We start from the raw sequence: 22530 nt of genomic DNA on the forward strand, positions 1-22530 counted from the left end.
CTGCAAGAAAGCAAATAAGCTTATTTCCCTAAATTACAGACTATCCCTTCATTATTTTGTCAGCAGTTATAATCTTGAGTTTAAATAGACAAATCTGTAATTTGCAGGTGTAATGTTTATACCATGTTCACCATTTTTTTGCTAATTAGCAATAAACACAAAGTACAGATGAGGCTGATGAAATGTCATTTTTGCTGGTCATACTTTTGCTGGTATGTTGTCATAAACCAAAGTATTGGACAAATTGAAATTTTGACCTGATGGTGGCGTTAGATGAAAAATCAAAGGATCACCAAAGTGATTACAATTTATCTTGAGAGAGTCTTGAGTGTATGTAGCACATTTTATGACAATACACCCAGCTGTTGAGACATTTCACTCAAACTCACCACCAGTTTTAACTTTATGGTGGAACAGGAAGTAAAGAAGTAAGAGAACCACCAAAGTCATTAGGATTAATCTAGGAATGTCTGTACACAATTTTGTGTCAATCTGTCCAGTAGATGCTGAGATATTTCACCAGATAAGTGAAAACTTGGAGTGGTGCTAGAGGAGGAGTCAGGGGATCATCAATGTCAGTAGGATTCACCCTCTGCGGACCACGAATGTTTCTACAAAATGTTTTGGCAATCCATCAGAGAGTTGTTGAGATATTTCAGTCTAAACCGAAGTGGTGGCCTGAGCGAGCAACTGAATGAGCAACAGACCAACACTGCCATTCCTAGAGCCATGGTTTACATACAGGCTCTCTAATTTTACAGTAAAATCTATTATCACCAGCCCCCTCCACTCTTACTTGCTTGAAGGTTTTGTCATTCAAGACTTTGTCAAAATAAGTTGTCTCAAAGAACTGAAGAACCTTTTCAGATGAAAAGCGAAACACAGTCAATAAATCTACAGCAAATTTCCAATTGCCTTTGAATTAGCACTTCTAGAAAATTGTCTCAAAAGTAAAACGTCTTACAGAAAAGAGGGCAGGACTACTGGAGAGAAAGGTCATAGCAAACACACACCAAAGTTTTAATGCAATATCCAGCTGGAACAATCTACATGAGTAGCATGTTCAATAACTCAAATACTATATTGACCATTTATTTCATCCATATTCATCCATCCTGTCATGTGAATACAGAGACATTTACCGAACAAAACCAAAGGACTAAAAACTGTAAGACATCTGCAAATGCTAAAAATAATATAAATTTATTGTCATCCACACACACACACACACACACACACACACACACACGCACAGTTTCAGCAGTACAGCATTTTATGTACAGTATATTTCATAGAAGTCCATGACTAAATGTGGCAATCTGCCAGCTGTTTACTGAAAAGGCAGGCATTACGTGCTATGAGAAGTGAACCAGCAGGGTATTTATTTGCAATGTAAATCAGACAGGAAGAGGTATATCTTCCAGTAACATGAAGGGACTGTAAAGTGGATGCGTGTTGCTGTGGAGAACGGTCATGCAGAAAATTCCCTCCCTCAGGTAATTGAAATTGCTGTACAGTTAAATGGCACTTACCGTATAAATAGATATATCTTCAGGTTATGGTCACTGGATGTTGTTCTTACTCCTTAGAATAATGTTCCCATTGGATGTAAAGCATCGCTGGATGTTTGTTGTGAAGATAGCAATTCTGTTCTATGGGATGTTCCCAAAAAACTCATGTGAGTAAATTTAACATGTAAAAAACATTTTCATTGTTTAAATCATTGCCAAAATATCTTGATTTTCATTGGATTTATCTTATACATGGGTAGACTGAATCTGTATTTCTCAAGACAATTTAGTGTCTGTTAATTAAAATGTATTATTTTCATTTTGTAAATTCTTCATACAGGCTCAACTGACATGCACAACCAAAGAAAAATACTTACTATAGTCAGTACTAACAACACTGGATGGACGACAGAATGTCATTCTACATTACGTAAGCTTGACAACAATGTAGAAAGATTGAAGTCTTTAATTGTAATTTTTGTAAACTGTGGTTTCACATCTTATTTCAGAGGAAGTCAATCTTAAGTACGAAGGGATTAAACTCTGTTTCAGTTTCAAGGAAAAGAAAACAGGTACTGTATGACATTATCATTAACCCAATTCAAGCTCACTACAATTTACTACAACTAGAGGGAAAATATTCCTTCATCCATGGGAAGGGTGTGGAATGTAAAGTCCAATTCCATGTACTCAGGTTGATGGTTTGGATAAAAAAATATTTAATAAATATGAGGAAAATACATTATTAAGAAAAAAAAACACCAATGTGTCTTTCTCCTCAGTGAACCAAAACTACAATAAGTAGTCTAACTCCACACACCTGTGTTACGGTGAACAGAGTAAATATAAGCATATATTTCATCGCTAGGGAGAGTTTTGAAAAAAAAGTTTTGAAAAAAAAATCTTCTCTTAGTCTTTCCAAATTGTCTGAAGCTGAAACTCACCAGGGGGGATTCAGGAAACACCTCACGAAGGGTATTATCATTCTAAATAAAGTCCAAGTCGCACCTTATATTATGCTTCATTCGGACAGACTCTCCACTGTAACATGTGACAAAACCAGGCTTTTCTTCTTGTTACTGTCTTTTCCTCGGACAGAGCGGCTCATGCTTCTCCAATGTTTTAAGTCTGCTTTAGAAACCTGTGCTCATAGACTGTCTGTGTAAAGTGCTGTTGCTTGTTGACAGATTGAATTACATGAACAGTATTTGGAGATTATACTGTAAAGCAGCTTTGGGCATGAAAACTGTTTGATATTATGGTAAAAAGCAAATTATGATGACTTTTTTTTTTCTCCATACCAAGACAATTCTTTCTCCTGGTCATTTGATGGATGTGTGTTAATTGTGGTTTATATTTTCAGAATGCTATGGCACATATGGTTTCAACCCTGAGATTAACGTAAACCATAATGGAGACAGCAATTACAGCGTAATTCTGAAAAAAAACATTCTATCCAGGCAAGATATTGTACTGGTGACATCACCATTGAATAACTTCTCTTGCATGCCATCTAACCTCTCCGACTCATCAGGTACTGCAGACATACCACTCACAATATACTGTATGTTGTCACTTAAAAAATGCAAACTAGATTTAGATCATAGTACGCTTATCGTGTGCACAATCTTATTTCTTGTACAAATAACAGATATTGATGCAAGACTAAATGTGGTGACTAGTATTATTACAAATGATGGCTGTTCACCAGTCTGTTCCTTGGTTAAGGAGTTCATGTTTGCATGCAAAAGCAGTGAGAGACTGCCCTCTATTGGTCAAAATATTTTTCACTGGAACCAAAAAAAAGTCCTGGAAGGAATTCCTACACACACTGAACTCTTTTACTGTAATTGGTTATCTTATAGACCTTTATTTTTGTTGCAGATCAACAAAGACTTTGGAGTCATTCAAAGACTTTGGAGTGCTTGATGTCAGGTAAAATCACCAATCTACCACAGTTCTTACTTTCCATATCAGCATATATTTACAGTAATAGCACTGCTATCATCCTTAACAGGGCACATGTCTAATAATTTTACGTTTTAATATACTTAAGGCAACAAGGTCATCAAACTGGACAAACGTGACTGTGGAGAAGCCAAGGACTATGTTAAAGAAGATTGCGAAGGTATTGTATTATTTAGAGATTGTATTATTTAGAACATACTGTATCTTAGTAATCATGAGAGCACGGTATTGAAAATAAAATGTCTCTGTTTGTGTGTGTGTTTTGATTTGCAGAGTTAGGAGATACAAAATACAATATGACATTTAGTCCTGGAAGGAACTGCTGTATTTCATGTAAGCTACCAGGAAAAAAGCCAGACGTATCTCTCAGTTACACCAGCACTGGCAACAGCACAGGGGACAAAATGTAAGTATCTAAATTATTGATAGCAGTAATACAGGAGTGGCAATCAGTAATCAGCAATGTAGTGTGCTACTCTAGAAGAAGATTATTTGTGTTTCCATTACAGAAACATCATGAATGATCTCGGCTCGCTGGTGAAACAGATGGGCAATTCCAGCACAGCAGCCATCACAATGGGTGATGTTACAGGGGTGATCTCTAAACTCCCCCAACGAATCAACGAGCAAACCAACATCAATTTGGGCATTTCGAAAAATGGTGATATGAATGTATGTAGTTTGCCATTACACATGAGTAAAATACAATATCAAATAGGGTTAAATGCCCCCTTGTTTTGTAAGAATCGTCTTTATTTATTATTTATTTATTTTGTAGATTCTTGAGAATAGCAACTATACGGGGGAAGGCTTCACTCGAGTGGTACAAATCCCCAAAGAGGCCAGTACCATGGCAGTAAAAAGAAATGGTTCATTTGCTGGAGTTTTGCTTTTTCCAGGAATCCAGCAGGTAAAGCTAGCGAATAAAAAAAAGGGAAGTTGACTTGATAATGTATGATTTTGTAAAAAGTAACTTAAACATAAAAATAATGTCACATAATTACATCCACATTGGAGACAGTTTTTTCATTGTGCCTGTCTTAACTGTATTCCACTCTTAACAGAAAAAATCAGACAGTTATTTTATCAACAGTGAGATGGTGGGAATTGAAATGGGAGCAAACATAACCAATCTCAGCCATACCATAGACATACATTACACAAATGTGGACAAGGTAAGAGAGATGACAGTTAAAACAGATGATAATAATAGGTTAATAATAAATGGTTATGGTAAGAATGAGTCTACTGAGTTATTTTTTTCATTTAAATACAGAAAGGAAATATCGCCTCTTGTAGGTCATGGGATGGCAAAGGTACTGTAAAAATATTTATAAAAGTATTCTTTTGATACTTTAAAGTTGCCTCTAACACATCAAAAGTCTATTGTGTGATGGCAGGACTTGTTCAATCCCCAGCCACTAATGTGTCTAGTGTCTTTCTAGTGTCTAGTAGCATCTTCTGTCTTTGTAGGAGAACAGGTCTGGATCACAGATGGCTGTAAGACAAAGGAGTTCAATGGCAGCATCACATGCCAGTGCACTCACCTGACATTTTTTGCAATACTGATGGTAAAGTAATAATAAAGTATTACAAGTAATCCCAGTTTTATTATAGCCAGCAGTGACATTTCAGGCATAATCTACCACGTCTTTCTCTTATAAATCAGTCACCTCCAACTGGAAACATATCATCTTCGGATTTTAAGTCTCTGACCTACATCACATCAATCGGCTGTGGCCTGTCCATGTTTTTCTTGGCAGTGGCTCTCTTCATGCATTGCCTTATCAGGTAAGGAATCACAGTTTTTAATTTTAATGTAGTGTATGAGAAGCTTTTGCTGACACTACACTAACTCACTCCACAGAAAAGGGGCAGCGACCCAAGCAACGAAGATCCTGATCAACCTCTTAGTTGCCATGTTCATCATGAACCTGTCCTTCCTGATAAATGAGACCATCTCCAAAATAGCGACCTTCGGTGTGTGTATGGTGATGGCAGCAGTTATGCACTACTCCTTGTTGGCCACTTTTACCTGGTTTTTCATAGAGGCTCTACACTTGTGCTTTAATCTATGGAAGCTCCCTGGTGGAATCAAACATTACATGACCAAGATTTGCATCACAGGATGGGGTAAGAGAAATAAAGCAAAGAAATATTGTTTATATACCCACTATATAACCATAATGCAATGCATTATACACACAGTTGTATTTCTTTTTAGTCACACCAGCTGTAGTGGTGGTTACTCTACTTGCCTTGCAAAAATATGGTAAAGTGGTCATTTACACCAATGATGGGAATTCAGCAAAAATGTAAGTAACTCTTACACATTACAAATTTGATAACGCCTCTTTTATCCACAAAAAGACATTCACGTTGTGCATAATTATGATCTTATTTATGATTTTCAGGTGCTGGATTCCTGATGCAGCTATCCACCAGGGGGTGAATGTGGGTTACTATGCTGTAGTTTTCATCTTCACCGTTAGCATATTCATCATAACTGTGCGGCAGATTGTTCTGTTTAAGCACACAGCAGGGAAAACTCAACACGGCAGCTCCACCAAGACAAACACCTTCTCAATTGTGGGCCTGTTCTTCCTGCTGGGCATCACCTGGGCCTTTGCCTTCTTCAGTCATGAACCTATGCTCATACCCTCCTACTATATCTTCACCATCCTCAACTCCTTTCAAGGTAGACTCCAAATACACATGCAACAATTTGAACTATACCCAATCAGGCTAATTCACTTTTCATTTAGTAAAATGTCTCTGCCATGATTTTTGCAGGTTTCTTCCTGTTCATCTACTATTACACTTCCAGCAAGATTGTTGAAGAGAACACAGGCTCCTCAGACAGAAGCAGTGGCAGCAAGGAAATATCAAAGACAGTTCTCACATCTCCATATCAGTAAAGTGTGTATATGCTTTTTCAAACGAGAGAAAATGTCCCATGACTGAGATTATTTCTGTCACAAGAGGGCAGCATTTTATTTCATATAGTAAAGTAGATCCTCTGCTGATAAGTTGCTGTGAAAAACTTTCTCATTTTTCCTGACGCTTCTTTTCCATGAAATGCCTTGTGTTCTTGAGTGAATGACTAACCTGCTCTGAAATGGCTCATTTGATGTACATTCATTGAGAAAAATATCCAATGAGTTGAGCACTGATGGAGAGATATGTAGAGTTAGTCTCCTGGAAGTCATTTGTGTTGATGACTCCCTGTTTCAACAGAAGCCTTGTCTTACTCACTGTGAAACTTGCAAATAACATGATTCACTCAGAATATATGACAGACTTGCGTAAACATAGTTTCACTCATACGCTGGAATGCAGTGTGTAAATGTTTAGGAAGAAAAAGAAAAGACCCTTTTATGACTGATGTGGTTGTCATATGGACTGGAGATTGCAAAACGCAGAGAAAACAAGGTGAAGGGAAGTCTTGTCCCTCACATACTGTACAGTGTTGGGGGCCGAGTTAGCCAGCTAGCGCTTTGCGTGCCTGCAGATAATTACCTTGTGCCTACAGAGAGCAGTATCCACTGCGCAGGGAGCCTTAACTGGCTGACAAGAAATGAGCTCATGGCTACCTATAGTGATAAGAGGCTTGAGGGCATGCAACTATTTTCCAAAATATGACTGTGTTAAATTAGAATTTATAGTATTTAAGTAGTTTAAGTGTGTCTTGGTGAACTGTTAATTAGCTTTTTTTTCCACTCTACTTTTTAATTTGAATTTTTTTATTTATTTATTATTTAGTTTTAGTTTTTTAATTCAAATTCTGCCATAAAAGGCACACAATAACTTCATTTATTTGATGATCTGCCATCCTCTTGAATTGTTTTACTTTGATGTTATTGCTTTAATCAGTGGTTCAAGACAAACCTGTAATTACTTTTGATGTAGCGTGCTGAAGAAGAAATAGCTGTAAGAAAGTTTTGCAATAAAGTTTTGAGTTATGACATCTTGTGTGGACACTGGAGTAGTCTTTCCTTAAGCAGATCTTTGGGACTGTGAGGTTGGAGAGTGACATTCAAGAAGTGAAGCCTGTTTATTTATCTATGACTGATTAATCTTCTAAATGACCACAGCGTGCCAGCCAAAAACTAGAGTAATTACTGCCATACACATCTGATTTGTATTTCACCCCCCCAAAAAAGCCCTTTCATGCAAAGCACAGCAGGCTTCTATGGTGTACCTGTGTGTGTCCGTTAATGTGGGCTCACTAGGTACGCCGCTGCAGAACCTTCGTCTGTGAACTTACTGTGTGAGCTGCAATTCACAAATCACAGCTCTGAGCAAATGATGGTGAAGCACGCTGCAGATTTTGAATGAGCAAAAGATCAATAACCTTCAGCCAATCTTTCATTTTCTGTTAAAGGTTCTCACACAGAGATTATGATTTAAAGTGTCATTTTATTGCTTTTCTTGAAAACATAAATTAGACATCTCTAAGAAATGTATGAAAGGAAGCCCTTGTGTTGAGACCTCTGGGAACATTTTAATAAGTATGTCAATCTAAATTATTTCAAAATGAGAAGTGTGAAGAATGTTCAATTTTCACACCATCCCATAAAACTGTCTGTTACCAGAGTGAAAATGTGGCCACCAGAGTAAAACCTAACATGTGTAGATGTGTTTCCTTTTTGTGGAGGGAAACTGAGAAAACACTTTTAATTGTTCTCAGCCTTAAACCATATGTACAGTAGTGGCCTGGATAACCACCAACACTTTGGCATGCATCTCCAGATTTTGTAAGACTGTCCAATGACACAAAATACTGTCTCTGTAATACTGACACATCATGAGTGGAACACACTTCTTCTGGATTGTAAATGAATCATTCCTTAAAAGTACATAATCTGCTCCAAAGTCGTCCTTCTAATCTCACTTTCCTTGGTCTTTATTAGAACAGGAATAACAAGAATAACTCTGTTCCTAATCACAGCCAAAGTGTGAATAGGTTTGGTTTTATGAGTAGCGTATTTCAGGTGCAGGAAAAGAGACATCGGCTTTGTGTGTATTTTATTAAATGGAGTCTGGACTCAGTCCTGCCCCGTAAAAGCCAAATTGCCGATCTCAAATGACCTATAAAGCCTGAGGTCTTGTTCCAGGAACCTTGCGTGTTTAGAGGAAATACGATTAGTCAAATATAACTACCCATGCAGTTGGTTGTATATTTTATTTAATTTGATAATAATGTACACCTATCTATATAACTGGCTTTTATCAACTTGGAGTCAACATGGAAATCAAAAATTTAACCTTTCTTGCAGTACAAATGTATGAAAATACAAAATAACTAACTGGATTTTATTTTATGCACCCCTGTTTTGACTTTTTCTTTGGGTCAAGGCAGCACACTTCCTAGCGCCCCCCTCTCCCTTCTCCTTTTTCATAAATCCTCAAAATGATTTATTTCCTAGTAACTTTGCTCGTGAAATTGATGTGGACCCGGGGCCTTTGTAGCGTCTGGTTTCCCTGCTGGCTGCAGTAAAATCAGGCTGAGGTCTAGGCGCGGGGCAGCGCTTGCGTGACTGCAGAGTGGGGGAGCACCGACCATAAGTCTCGGCGCAGGGGCACCTGTGAGCGCCCCGCCTCCTTGCATGTCACGATGTGGCCCCAGACTTAAAGCACTGAGGTTGATAGATTTGAGAGCCCATAGTTAAGTGTGCAGATTTATGATAGGCGGTTGCAGCACGTCAGAGAAACTGTGTTACTTTTGCAGGGAGCACGAAATGAGGCCTCTTCCTACAGGAAAACAGGGAGAGAACAGGAAAAAAAAAATCTAAGGTGCTTTCAGGTTACTGGCCGTGACTTGGGAAACCTTCCAAACAACACACCGCCTCGTTGTAATTTGGGAGGGGTGGCCAGATGGCTGTGAATGCATGCACAGCTCTTGAATGAGATGAACTGTCTTTCCCAAGTTTTGGAGGTCAATTTGAGCTCTGTCTTTGCTGCTCATCAACATCTTTCATCAGGTGGGGAGGTGATGCTGTGAAAGCAAAGGGTGTGGAGGGGTCACAAAAGGGAAGAAACAGAAGGGAGGGGGAGGTGACTGAGGGCGTGACCTGTTGAAACATTCAGATTGAAAACCTGACCTCTGGATTTCAAGCTTCTCCTCCCTGCAGTTGCTTGTCTCCCCTTCTCACGTCATGTGCAACAGCAGGAAGGATCATTCCCCTTCATGTCACGTAATGGGGTTCTCTTCGTCCCTCCATGACCTAGAGGCTCCTCATCACTCACTGCTGTGTGAAGCAGAGGGTCTGATAAAAGTGAAAAAAAATTAAGAACCCTCACAAATTTAAATCTATCCATCAACTATCACCAGGTTTATCACAATCACTCTATCACACAGCTGACACTATAGAAGTATGTGGTTCTGTTGCACGATTTGCATGCAACAGTTCAAGAGGAATCTTGTGGTGCTTTTTGTTCAGCCATCAGACGACAAATAATAATTGAAAACGGATGAGTGGATTTATGATGTTTGTCACTATACACTTTCAATAAAATAACTTTCAGTGGCAGCAAGGAAAGTTGTAATTTACAGTTTCCACAGAGCTTTAAGAGCAGCCTAAAAAAACCCAAACATTGTCAGTATCAAATAAAAAACGTGATTAATTTTAAAAATCTTCACAGTAATTTATATTCAAGACTCTGTTATACATGTCATTATATCATCTTTTTTCTTAGAGGAAACTGCTGCCAGCATTTCACTCTACAGTATTTCCTCATTCAAGCAGGATTTAAACAGACCTCATAACTACTAGTTTGGTCCCACACTTTAGAGACATGAAAGCTCATGGTTAAAAAGCTAAAGCCGCCTGGATTCACTCATACTGTGCCTAGTTTGCTTGCTATTGACTTGGCTGTTGTATAGCCTTTAAAATTCACACTTGGTGAAGTTGTGGTATTTGCTTCACACAAATGGTGCAGGCATTCCCACAATGACGATGACAAAAGCGTTTACTGGAGGGACTGATTCACCCGCTGCTTTAATGCTGCAGAATTACAAAATCTTCACTGGGAGAAACTGAACATTTGGTTTGTCTGCTGGAAGGCATCTACAGTGTGAACCTTCTATAGTGGCTGCAGTTTAGGCAATTAATAACATGTGTTTGTGTGTGTGCACCAGAAACATTTCATGAATGTGAATTTAAAAAATTGCAAACGTCAACTCACTTTAAAGCTGTACTAATCAATATTTTTTATATTATAAATTTAAAAAAAACTTTGTGTAATGTGAAAGGGCTCTCTTGCAGTAGCAAACCCCCAAAGAATTATCACCTAACTCTGCAGTTCCCCTCAGCTGTATGGCGCTTTTTAGCGTCTTTCAGCACATTGTTTTGGTTTTCCAACTTTACTATTTTGGTTCATTCTCATCACACACTTTATGACCTGACAAACACCCAACTGCAGGCAAGTATGGTTAGCAACTAGCTAGTGAACATAGAGATGCATTTAGCAGCTAAAGAGCCAAATATTTCATTCAGGAGTTGGTGAAGCCAAAACTAGAGCTAAAAGGCTAATTTTGCTCTCTGTCTGCCGGATGTTCGCTGTATCAACTTTATAAGGTAACTATATATTAGTTGTTGTGTTTAAAGGCCCCTAAGTGGTGGCGTAAAGTTAGTAGTACAGTTATAGAAATGTGTTTAAAGTTATATTGTGAGACCTATGTGGAGAAAAATGTTCCTGTTTTCTGTCTCATGTGAAATCCTGAAGAAAGAGATCAATCTTGTGTTGTAAAATGTCTATGAGTGTGTGTTTCTTTGTCTCAGTAGTACATGTATACGTGTGCATATGTATCTATAGCATGTGTGCATCCTGAGTCCAAAGGGATCCGATTTCCATTTAGCTACACTGCTGCTAAAGCATGATAAACTGTCTGTTTCCTCTGTCTCACACTCCGCAAGGAGCTATTTATCACCCCATAATGCTCTCCTCTACACATCCAAGTGTGAGAATATATTCTTCCATATAAATAAATGAACTAAGATCACATGAGAAGACAAATATGGAAAGCATCCATTCTCGTGCCAATCCTAATCAAATCTTGTTTGTATATGTTTGTTTGCATTTGGGTTAGTGGCAGTATAATGTGACGGACCACCAGAAAAGTTTGTTTCCTGGAACAGCAAAGGAAGGTTGTGTTTTCATCTTTTCCATGGTTCATTTTAAATGTCCCTTGTTTGTCATTTATGGCAGTCCCAGAACATAAGGATGTGGCTCTTCTAAGTAATTTGTGTATTGTCCCAATATGTGGTCCAGCTCTTTTACTATATGGTATTGGACAAACCACACAATTTGGGCTTGATGAGAATTCATTTGGGGCAAATAAATCATCTGAATGTTTTGCTTTGAATGTGTCCATTAAACACACGCAATGAAATTTCTCCCCTGTGATGCAGTAGTTGGTCAGTAATAACATGTTTAAATATCATCATGTGAAAATTTCACAACTCTGTGCCGGGAATGTAAGTTATAAGGACCAAAAAAGCAATCTGACTTGGTGAGCTCCTTCCTGTTCCACAGCTCCTCGTTAGAGACTAGTGTCTGCGTTTATAGCCAAAGCATGACTTTCAGCGTCCAGAGCCAGACAGCTCCAAGTGATTCCATCCCAGCAGAGGTATTGACTGAAGCGGTGGCAGAGGTTAATCTGGAACATACTTGTGACTATGTCGGGCTGTGTTATCCTGCTGTCCTGACATACTGCTTGATTTATGGGCCTCGTCTTGCTGCTGTTCACCATGTCTCTTCTCTGATTTAAAGGATTAGTGGGAAGTGACATCAGCTGGAGTTCCCTGCTTCTCCGCCTATGCTCATGATTTTCATAGAGGTCTGTGTCTCTAGATGTCCGTGTGTGTGTGTGTTGTGTGTGCTTTAACCAGGTGGAATTATCATGTGATAACTCCAGCACAATTCATCCCACACCTCCATGTAGAAGTATCTTCTGTTCCAATCTCATTTTGTTTTGTTGAGTCTAATGATAGTTCACTAAACACTGTGGAGAGTAAGATCAACACAGTCAGTGAAACCCAGTCTTCATCCAGGGAATTAAGACCACATGTGCATATTTGCTCATTTTGCCTGCTCTCAATTCAAATCTTATCTATATAGTTATTACAAAATTTAAAATAGCTTAATGCATTTGTTTGCTGACTGCTTTTGTGTCTACTTGAGGGTTTCACTTCTTGAAGTTGTGGTATTTACATTGGTTGCCCGTACAAGACAACTCCATAGAGATATTAGAACCAGCCAAATATCTCGAGAGAAATTCAGTCTATATTAGATGATTCTGAACCTCAATATTTACATCTGATGCCAATGGCAATGCAAATGCAGGAAGTAGTGTGCCCTTCTACGGCCATGGAGGTTGGAGCAGTGAACGGGAATGCAGCACATTTGATTTTCATGTAGGAGTTTGGAATTTGTGTCTCATCACAACTTGTGTTTTTTTTTAACTGTAACCCATGATCTTTCCCTAACCTTAATCAAGTGTTTCAGTTGCCTAAACCTGACCCTATTCTATTTTCCATAACCACCATTTTTCCCTAACCTTAACTTTGCCATGTGTAGATGTTGTAGAAAGCAAGAAGCAAATTTATTGGCATTGCGTGTAAGAAAAAGTTGGCGTTGAATGAAATCCGGGGTTTTGCAGAATCGTCCAATATGGACATTCTTGTTCGGATATGTGGTTAATAGAACACAAGTACACAGTCAATTTGGGCTGATTGTTGCTGAGTGTTGGTGAATTTGACTACTGGAAGACCAAAAGTGTCCCCTATTTGTCCATATATGGCTGCTAGATTCAGCTAGGTTTTGGGGGTGGACACTTGGAATGATATGGGTTGAATCAGCTCCAGTTATCAGTTTCAACAGATTCTGAGGCAACATTCATCACTGATCTGACATAAGCTGGAAAGGAGCTGCTGAGTCAAGCCAATTTGGCTAACTGGGAAACGATAGCTAACAGACGGCTTATCAGTATCCTGTTTATCAGCATCAGCATCCAGTCCTTCATCTGTGTCTACACAGGATGCGGTCAGGCACAGGATTGAGTGTAGGTCACCCATGTTTTCGCAGAGCCCAACACACATTCACTATATTTACACGCATAAAATGGAAGAAAATAGACTGGATGTGTAGAAACGCCCTTTGGGTCGCAGTAACGAGCATAAAGTGCAAGTGAAACATTACCCAATACGCACCCCGTGTAGACAGCTGTACTGATAATAAGCGTATCTGTTCCGTCAGATGTTCGTGATGAGTCAGAAGACTTAAAAAATGAGACTGAACCACCTCCTGTGTAGACAAACTGTTCTGTGGAAGTAAATATCCCCCATAGATTTTTTATGTTTTAGTGTTTTTCTGCAAGATATGTAAAAGAACCACATTTTTCTTCTACTTTCTCTCATAGTTTTTGTAACTTCTCACGGTTGTAAATGTATAAATGAGATTTTACCAGTAAAGCAATTTTTTTTTTTTCAAAAGCACCAGAATGCAGAGCAACAACTAATATGACAATGATGATATTCATCATTGTCATTTTGTATTTGCTTTGCAGGACAAGTTTCACAAGAAAAGAGTTTTAAAACAGAAGTTGGAGTGAAGATTTTGCAAGTTTTGCAGATAAGTATCTAAAGTTTTTGTTACCCAATGTCAGAACTCAATATGACCCACTTTTGTAAATGTTTTTGTAACATGATTAAGTAACTTCAAAGTTATACTTGTTTTTCACATTTCATAAGTTTTATTCCCCTATGTATCATCACAGTGTGCCGTTGTCTGCATTGAATGTGAACAGATTCAGCAGTGAGAAGCCTTTAAAATGCATTTGCCTTGCATGAACCTATTTTGCAGATTCGTGTTAATCCTGTCCCATTCCTCCTATCTATATTCGTATACCCACTCAGAATACAAAAGAAGAAATTTGGCAGGAGAGAGTGAGAATGTGCAGACACACGAATGTTAGTGTGAGCATTTGTTGGATTACATCAGTGGGAACAAGTGAAATCACCACACACTGCCACGATCCTCATGCTCCCTTTTTTCTGCAGCACTCTCTGTGGATGGCAACTGGGACGGTAAACTCTGAGTGACCTGCCTGTGCATGTCATTCCTCAAAAGCAGTTACAGTGGGGCATATTTCCCTTTGACCAGGCAGGGAGGTCACACACTCAAATATACTAGCCACACATTACCACGCAAATGCAAAGCACAGAGCTCTTTCAGCTAGTCATCCTGGATTGTCTCCACATCCCCACACACACACACACACCACCACCACCACCACCACCTCCACCAACACCTCTGCCATTGCTCCACTCTAAGATGACCCCTCCCTGAGCGTGGTCAGAATGTGCCTTTCACATGGGCGGCTGGCCAAAGCAAATAAACCAGCGACATGCCAGCTAACGAGGGCATGAACGGGGTCAGAGGGGGGGCTTGCCGGGGGGTGCCAGGAGTGACAGAGGGAGGGACATGGTCACGCAAAGAAAACAAGCCCAGCAAGAGCAAGCCAGCCTTCTCACGCAGGGGCCCAGACATGTGTCTTGTCATGCAACAGCCACCCCATCAACCCAAATTAGGGCTGACGGAGGTAATAAAGCGAGGGAGCGAAGGAGGAGAAAGAGGGGAGAGAAGAGCAATCCCCTCCTTCTCTTTAGAGAGTGTGAAAGTGAGAGGGAGGATATATTCACCTTTTAGGAGACTCTTACAAAACAACTCTGGTTACCTCAGTGTACCTCACAGTGGCAGGCTCTTTGCATGGTGAAGCCTCAGCAGTCAGATCTATCTTACTCACACACACCTTGTCCTCAGTTAACCTTCAATGAAAAGCAATTTTTGAGAACATGAGGGGTTTTGTCATCAATTTTCTTGAAAGCAAGTAGATGTAAGGAAAGGTACAGATACAGGTAGGCGGGAGACTAGGGTTTGCATCCCATTACAAACCTGCAACCACAACCACAATCTTTCCCAAACTATAACCAAGTATTTTTTTGTGATCAGTAGTTTTTATTGTCTTTTCCAACAAGTCGAGACAATACATCAGATACATCATATGACAATGTATGAGCTAAGAGACAGGACAGGCTGATCGGTAAACAACACTGAGACTAAGACTGAGATAAAGAAAATTCAAATGAATAGAAAATAAATGACTAAATTATTAAACACAGCACATAGAGAAAATACTTCACTGACATAATTAGGTTATTGAGAGTCACATGTGACAGGTCTAGGTGTTTTGAGCTGATGTCTAATCATATGTGCAGAGGCTTCAAGGTCCTTTAATTAAGGAGATATAATTCACCCACTTAGCATAATATTTCTCCACCTGGTTGATGAGTCTAAAAGAGAGACCCTCATGGGCTGCCACAACACCCAGCTGAGAGAACCACACTCTGGCTGGTGGTAAGGTGGTTGCCTTCAATTCTGTGGCTATGAGCTTTCTCTCCAGAATAAGGGATATCTGGACCCAGTCCACCCAAGGAGGGCTTTTAGGGGGAGATGATCACCCAGAACAAACAGGATTGGGCAGAATGGGATGTCTGATTTAAGGATCAGTTAGATATTCTTATGTATGGCTGATAAGAATGTTTGTACAACCGGGCAGAACCACAACATATGGAGGAGCATACCAATGCTCCCCCCACACCTCCAGCAATTTGGGCTGTCCCTTAATTTCACCCCGTGTACCCTGTTTGTTATTTTAAACTGAACTAATCTTGTTCTAAGTTCCCATGATGTTTTTCTTACAGCTCTTTAAGATGTTGTTCTATTCTCCCTCTGTGAATGAAAGCTTGAGATCAGTCTCCCAGGCTGACTTCAGGTTAGAGCCTTTACTATTGGAATTCTTAAGCAACAGGGAGCAATATTTTGAAGCCTTATGGCCTGTACCAAATACCTTAAAGGAGAGAACATATGAGCTTGGTGGGACGGTTGTAGTGGAACCAAAGGTTTGAGATAGGAGATGTCTAATTTGAAGATATCTGCAAAACTGTTGTTGAGGGAGGCCGTACTGTGTGCCAGTACTAGTGCTATGAATGATTTCACTGTGCCACCATAATATAAGTCCCAGAGTACAAGAATACAAGCTTTTTCCACCCACTGCTTCCAAAGGAATGGTTTTCTCTCTATATTTAACTGAGATTCAACCAGATACCTGCTGACAAATTCAACTGGGGATTGAATTTAAACTTGATTGAAATTCTTTTCCTAATTCATTTCATGTTTGCAAGTATAGGGTTAATTAACCTTAACCATACTCCCACCATAGATCATTTGCCATAAATATGATCTTTCCCTAACCAGATATCGTAGGGCGTGAGAATTTTAATACAGTTGAAGTCAAGCCTTAAAAAACAGTGAAAATATTCCAGGGTTTTGCAGAATCGTCCAATATCATCATTCTTGGTTGCAATATAAGACTGATACATGAATATCCTATTCGTATCTGAGCACTTCAGAGTAGTTTAGATCATTTAGAGTTCTCAGTTCAACTCAAACCAGAGAACATGTGAAACTCAATCTCACAGGGAGAACTACAGAACAGAAAGCACTAGGTTTGAAATTGAAACTGAAGTCCTCTTGTTTTTGGTGACAGCGCAAACCGGCATTGAGCCAATGTCCCCTAAATGTGCAATTAACAAATGAAAAATAAAAGTCATTTACAAGAAGTAATGTTACAGTTTTAACTGTTTTCACTAATCATAGTTGTGTTCACCCACTACCCCTTTCATTGTCTAGTTCAGAAAAAACACAAACATCAAAGAAGGAGGAGATCATCAATGAGGCCAGCCTCCTTCCACTGAGAGGCAGCCAGTCTGATGGTCTGAGGAGGAATATGTCAGCTAGCATAGGTGGTCCGTGCCAGATGTGAAGTATGGGGTGCCTCTTGGCCTCTGAGAGAGCATATGGAATACATTGTGCGTGAGGGACTCCTCTGAGACTGTTCTCTCTTAAGCTATTTAGGTTGTGAGGCAGCCCCCGCTTTTCCCTACAGAAACTGCTGTGGGATTTAGAAATGTATCACCTTCAGTGGAGGGTGCAACAAGGAAGAGGGGGCAGCAGAGCAGAGCAGGGGTACAGGGTAAGAAGGTCAAACTTTAAGGTTGTTTGTGTCTGGGTCTGCCTCCATGGGGAGCCTGGGGATGTCTCGGATTACACTATTCATGCAGTTATCTGTAGGCTTACACTTTACAAAATTCATATTGTTTATGTATGTAACTCAGAATTACAAGAGTTTTAATTACATATGTTATGTGCCCTCATTATTATTGGCCATCTTTGTATGTTTCACAAAATATGGGATTGGTCTTCACATCTGCCTCAAATGCAGCTCCTCCCTTAAGTTGCTATAATAATATCAATGAATTACCAAAGCATATCGAATGGGGAGGAAAAGGCATATCATCCCATATGAAATGCAGGGCCAACATTGGTCTTCATTGCACATGTCTGTGAAATTGTTCCCAAACAATGACAGAGCGCCACTCGCTCCAGCTCTGCCCGCAGGGCTCATTTTAAAACGCCATGATAATGGACTCCGCTTTTCCCTGCTGAATGAACTTTTTCAAGGTCTGTTCTGAAAATTAAAAAAGAATCTGACAAACTCTTCAGAGAATTAGGATCTCTTCACTCTCTTTACTGCCTCCTTTCACTCCGTGCACTCAGGAAAAAGGTTTACAGGAGAAGAAGTGAAAACATAAAGTACAGGTACCTATCCATCTAGAAGCTAGAGTACAGACAAGAGGATGAGAATGGTACAAAACATACATGATGCATACTGTTACACATTCTCTGGTCTGAAATCAGGACTAAAAATAATCATATCACACAAATGATTGACAGTTAATAATTACTGTCTGAGTCACCTTGTCTCCCCTCACAATAGGGCTGCTAATGGCTATTAGTCTGCTAACAGCAATGTGTTTACATTCCCACATAAATGTCTGTAGCACTGAAAAGAACATGCCTTATATAGACAAAATCCACTGAGTGTGGCATTTGAACTTATCCCATACCTAAACAGAGGAGATGGCTGAGATAGAAACACTGGAAATGTATTTTTTTTTCTCTCTATCCTAAAATTCCTGACTGAACATATGACAAGACTCTCAGGCCGACTAGGTGTGAAATGGAAAGTACGAAGAGCTTCGCTCATGCTAGCAGACGTTGTTACACAAACAATATGTGTGCATGTGAGTTACTGCTTGAAAGCATTGTTATTCCTGCTGGCACTTCATTCATACATATACAGCATATGAGTACAACTTGTTTCAAATGAACAGCTGAACAGATCAATGGTTCCAGGTTATTTCCACACACCCGGAACGTAGGGTGCACTGCAGTATGACAGAAAGGATGAGGTGGACTTCAGCGCAGCTGGAACTCTCGAACATGCCGGAGTAAGAGAAAGCCAGAAAACTGACTGGTAATTTATATCAAATGATGCTACAGGATGCATGTGTTATAGAAATCACATTTAATAAGTAAATAGAATTCTTGGCACTCTCTGTTGTATCTTAGATTCACTCCAAAACAATAGACAGATGTCAGTGCTCATTTCAAGAGCCAGACTTAACGACATAAAACATGTCTGTATAGAATTATCTAATACATCCAGGTTGTAGCTATAAAATTTTTTAAATCCATTGGACCTTTATTTTTTTTTACCTATTATGGTACTTCTTGATCACTTCTCTAATCTAGAAATCAACTATTAACCAGCAACAACGACACAAAAAACAAAGCAGAAATTTGAAATATCTGGGATTTATTTGTTACTTATGATTCAGAGGATATTGTGTTATATTCTTTATCATCATTTGTGCAAAACAACAACAGAATGAAGGGCTTATAGGGTGGACACATTTAGAGAGCCATGCTATGCTGTTCTCTCTTTCTACAGCACAAAAATGCTCTCTGCTGAAGAGCGGGCCTGACCCTTGGAAAAGTAAGGCGGTCATGGCCATCTGTCAGCTAAAGCCAAAATATGACAACTCTCACTTTTGAAGAGCACCAGAGGGCAAGAGGCTGCTGGAGTTGTGTCATCTCCAAGGATCACACTGTTATTTTACGTCAGCTTGCTTTAAGAGCTGTAATCACTCTTTCTCTGTTCGTGGATGTAAGTATAAACACTTCAGCAGCTTGTTTGAGAGATCTCTGCTCCTCTAGCAGCAGCACGGAGAGTATTGAATGTCTGCGGTTCAAATAAGAAATTCTGTCTCCTCAGTAAGTGAAGACTGAAAGTGAATCAATAAAGCTGAACTCTGATAACTGAGTTGACAACCGTTGAAAGACAAAACAGTTTCCCTCACTGAATCTATGCCAATCACAAATTAGGGAGCATAGATAAATAGAAGCAGATGGGTTACAGAGAGATTTTTGCAGTTTGAGACAATTTGAATGTCAATTGGGTAAAAAGTATCATTTGAAAGTTTGTATTTCATAGATGATGATGTTATAATCTGCCCTTTACAAAAAAGAGCAACATGGGGTTAATTTGATTTCAGTTTTAATGGATGAAGGCTGTTGTATGCTTGAAATTAATTAGTTCATATGAACTGTCATCCAATTTAAGGGCACAAGTGTTTATAGCTGTTGTGAGAGGCCACACTCAAAGGCAGAACAAAAAACCTGCAGTCACAAAGACGAGACGTGATAATCACATAGGACGCGTTTGGACAGTCTTTCCTGAAAGGTTTTTCGTGGTGCCGTGCTTGGTTGTACGCACCAAAAGTTACACAAGTAGTTGTGTGAGAAAGGAAAAAGACAACTTGAGAGAGAAGTTCTAATTCTGTGTACTTTTTCACCTACTGTGTATACCCTGTCAACCACTGCCTGAAGTGGACGTGCTTCTCTGATTGTCGGTATGGAAAGTTACAAAAACTTGTCAGACGCAGCCTTCTGACATCAGAAAGCTGTGGTGGGAGGAGGTTTCAGATGCTGTTGGACGATCCGACAAGCACTTAGTCTGCAGCATACTGAAGCCTTGAGGCTGGTTATATCCTACATATATATGTTAAGGCCAATTCATGGTTGCTGTGTGGCCACAGTGCTCATGTGTGGAACACCAGATTGTTGTATGTATAGAAGCACATCCACTGTCCATACTGGATATCCATACTGCAGTATGAACAAAGCTTTATCATCAACAAATCACATGAAGACTTTTATAATTACCTCCACAGAAAAAAGGTTGGAAAAACTGGAAGCAAGTCTTCAGCAGTCATGATTTGAAGGAGTTCAAGTGAATTCCTTGGTAACGTTTCTGCTCCACAGTAATTACTTCACAATTTACAATCCCAGATACGCAAGGCTGTGGTGTGCAAATAGGGCGTGTGGTACATAAAGCACACAAGCCCAATATAAGGCCACCCACACACACTCATTTCACACTCTCCTCTTAGACAGCTTTGCCTGCTCCGGCTTGAGGAACAATGAATTTCACAGCTTCTAAGTTGTTGGCTCTTTTCTCTTTTTTATCGCAGAAATTATTTTTATTCTTGATATATTTTATTTTTACCCCCCTACCATTATTAATTTACAGTACAGTTGAACTAAATCACAAGGTAAGCTTTTCCAGCCCTAATAATTGCTCTGCAGGGCCCAGGACAGTGAATGTCCTCTGCCCTTTGTGGACTGTCTCACTGTTGTGGCGATACCATCGACTCATCTGCAGAATTGGAGCAGTGAAGGGGGGTAACCCGACCGCTCGTTGACCCGGCTTCATTTTCAGGATACTAAAATGCACCGAGCTGCTCAAGTGGAACATATGAAGGTGCAAAAGAGAGGGAATCACGGAACATTATCCGCCCAATTACACAATGAGAAGAGCAACCCGCTGGTAGTATCCATACTGCACGTAATGTTCAGTGTGCCTGTGGCTGAGCCACTGGCCCCCTCGGCCCCAATCAGACCAGCTCAGTCTCCCCACCTGCAGGGATCCCAGCCTGGGACAGTCTGTCTCACAGAGAGACAGAGACGAAACGGCTCTTAAATATATGAATCAATAAAAGTATAGAGAAAAAACAGGAACATTCTAAGACACGTCCTATTACAGCAAACTGAGCAGATGCTCTACAGAGGATGTGATAAAATGGTCAAAGCATTAACGCATATTGTATTGTATTGCAAGAGTAAACTCACCAACATTTTACATGACAACATCTCATGTTTCTTAGTTGTCATGAAACAGGAGTTCATTTGACTAACAATGACACAAACTCTACTTGAAATAACCTGAGCGGAGTATGTTGACTTACTTGCATTTGTACAGAAATTGAGATAATTGTTTGCAGTTCTTGACATGTACATTAGGTAGTTACCATAATGATTGAGTTATATTAAACTATGCATTTGCAGTTATCTACTTAATATTCTAAAATGCATTTTGGAATAAAAAATGAATAAATTACATGATAAAATACAACTCAAAAAGATAGGATCTTAAATGTCCGGTATTTGACTGTGCTCTTGTGAGATTTGCCAAGAAATTATTAACAACCCATTGTAGGTTGCATGAAAATAAAATGTTACTGTGACTCCAAAATGCAAATATGAATCTCTGATATGCATTTATTCTGTACTGCTGGAAATATTACAAGTATATTTCTCCACCATGATTGTCTGCTCTATTGGGATGCACTCTTGAACCTTTGAGTCTCAAAGTCATAAGCACTTGTTCTACAATTATAATGAAAAGGAAGGATTCTGATGGTTTTTCACACTATCCCTCCCATGTTTTACCCACATCTGGACAGACCATCCAGCAGCTGCAGCAGCAACAAGTGGTGTTTGTTGGAACACAAGCCAGTGGTACAAGTTTTTTTTTTTTTGACCAAGTCTGGTACATTGACAGCAATGTTTATTAATGAGCACTGTCTCTATCAAATCAACTTGTAAAGTGAAATACAATGAAATGAAATTCAACAGAACTGGCTTCAGAAAACATCACTGATGAGTGTTGTCTTTGTAGTTTCCAGCTGCGTACGAAATATGCCCATGTGCAAGTGATTTATTTTTTCAAGGTGGATTTCCA

The 22530-nt window shown here is 39.5% G+C and overlaps 1 protein-coding gene across 1 annotated transcript; it reads left to right on the forward strand.

Annotated features, from left to right (window-relative positions):
* The first annotated feature begins 1434 nt into the window (after positions 1 to 1434).
* LOC137200045 (adhesion G protein-coupled receptor G3-like) lies at positions 1435 to 7444 on the forward strand. The gene is made up of 18 exons (XM_067614725.1): positions 1435 to 1496; positions 1590 to 1678; positions 1852 to 1941; positions 2021 to 2083; positions 2875 to 3045; positions 3396 to 3446; positions 3568 to 3639; positions 3753 to 3885; positions 3989 to 4151; positions 4258 to 4389; positions 4544 to 4654; positions 4756 to 4795; positions 4953 to 5050; positions 5149 to 5270; positions 5347 to 5612; positions 5704 to 5794; positions 5894 to 6177; positions 6273 to 7444. Exons 1-18 carry the CDS (start codon positions 1474 to 1476, stop codon positions 6395 to 6397), a joined length of 2124 nt encoding a protein of 707 aa, XP_067470826.1. The 5' UTR covers positions 1435 to 1473; the 3' UTR covers positions 6398 to 7444.
* The last annotated feature ends 15086 nt before the right edge of the window (positions 7445 to 22530 follow it).

Source organism: Thunnus thynnus, chromosome 16 (genome assembly GCF_963924715.1).
Source record: "Thunnus thynnus chromosome 16, fThuThy2.1, whole genome shotgun sequence".
Lineage (NCBI taxonomy): Eukaryota > Metazoa > Chordata > Actinopteri > Scombriformes > Scombridae > Thunnus > Thunnus thynnus.

Excerpts from the sequence above, each read along its gene's own strand:
- LOC137200045 (XM_067614725.1), top strand. The coding sequence starts at position 1,474 with ATGCAGAAAATTCCCTCCCTCAG. Across the intron at positions 1,679-1,851 it reads GATGTTCCCAAAAAACTCAT|GCTCAACTGACATGCACAAC; the intron begins GTGAGTAAATTT and ends TTCTTCATACAG. Across the intron at positions 3,640-3,752 it reads TGTTAAAGAAGATTGCGAAG|AGTTAGGAGATACAAAATAC; the intron begins GTATTGTATTAT and ends TTTGATTTGCAG.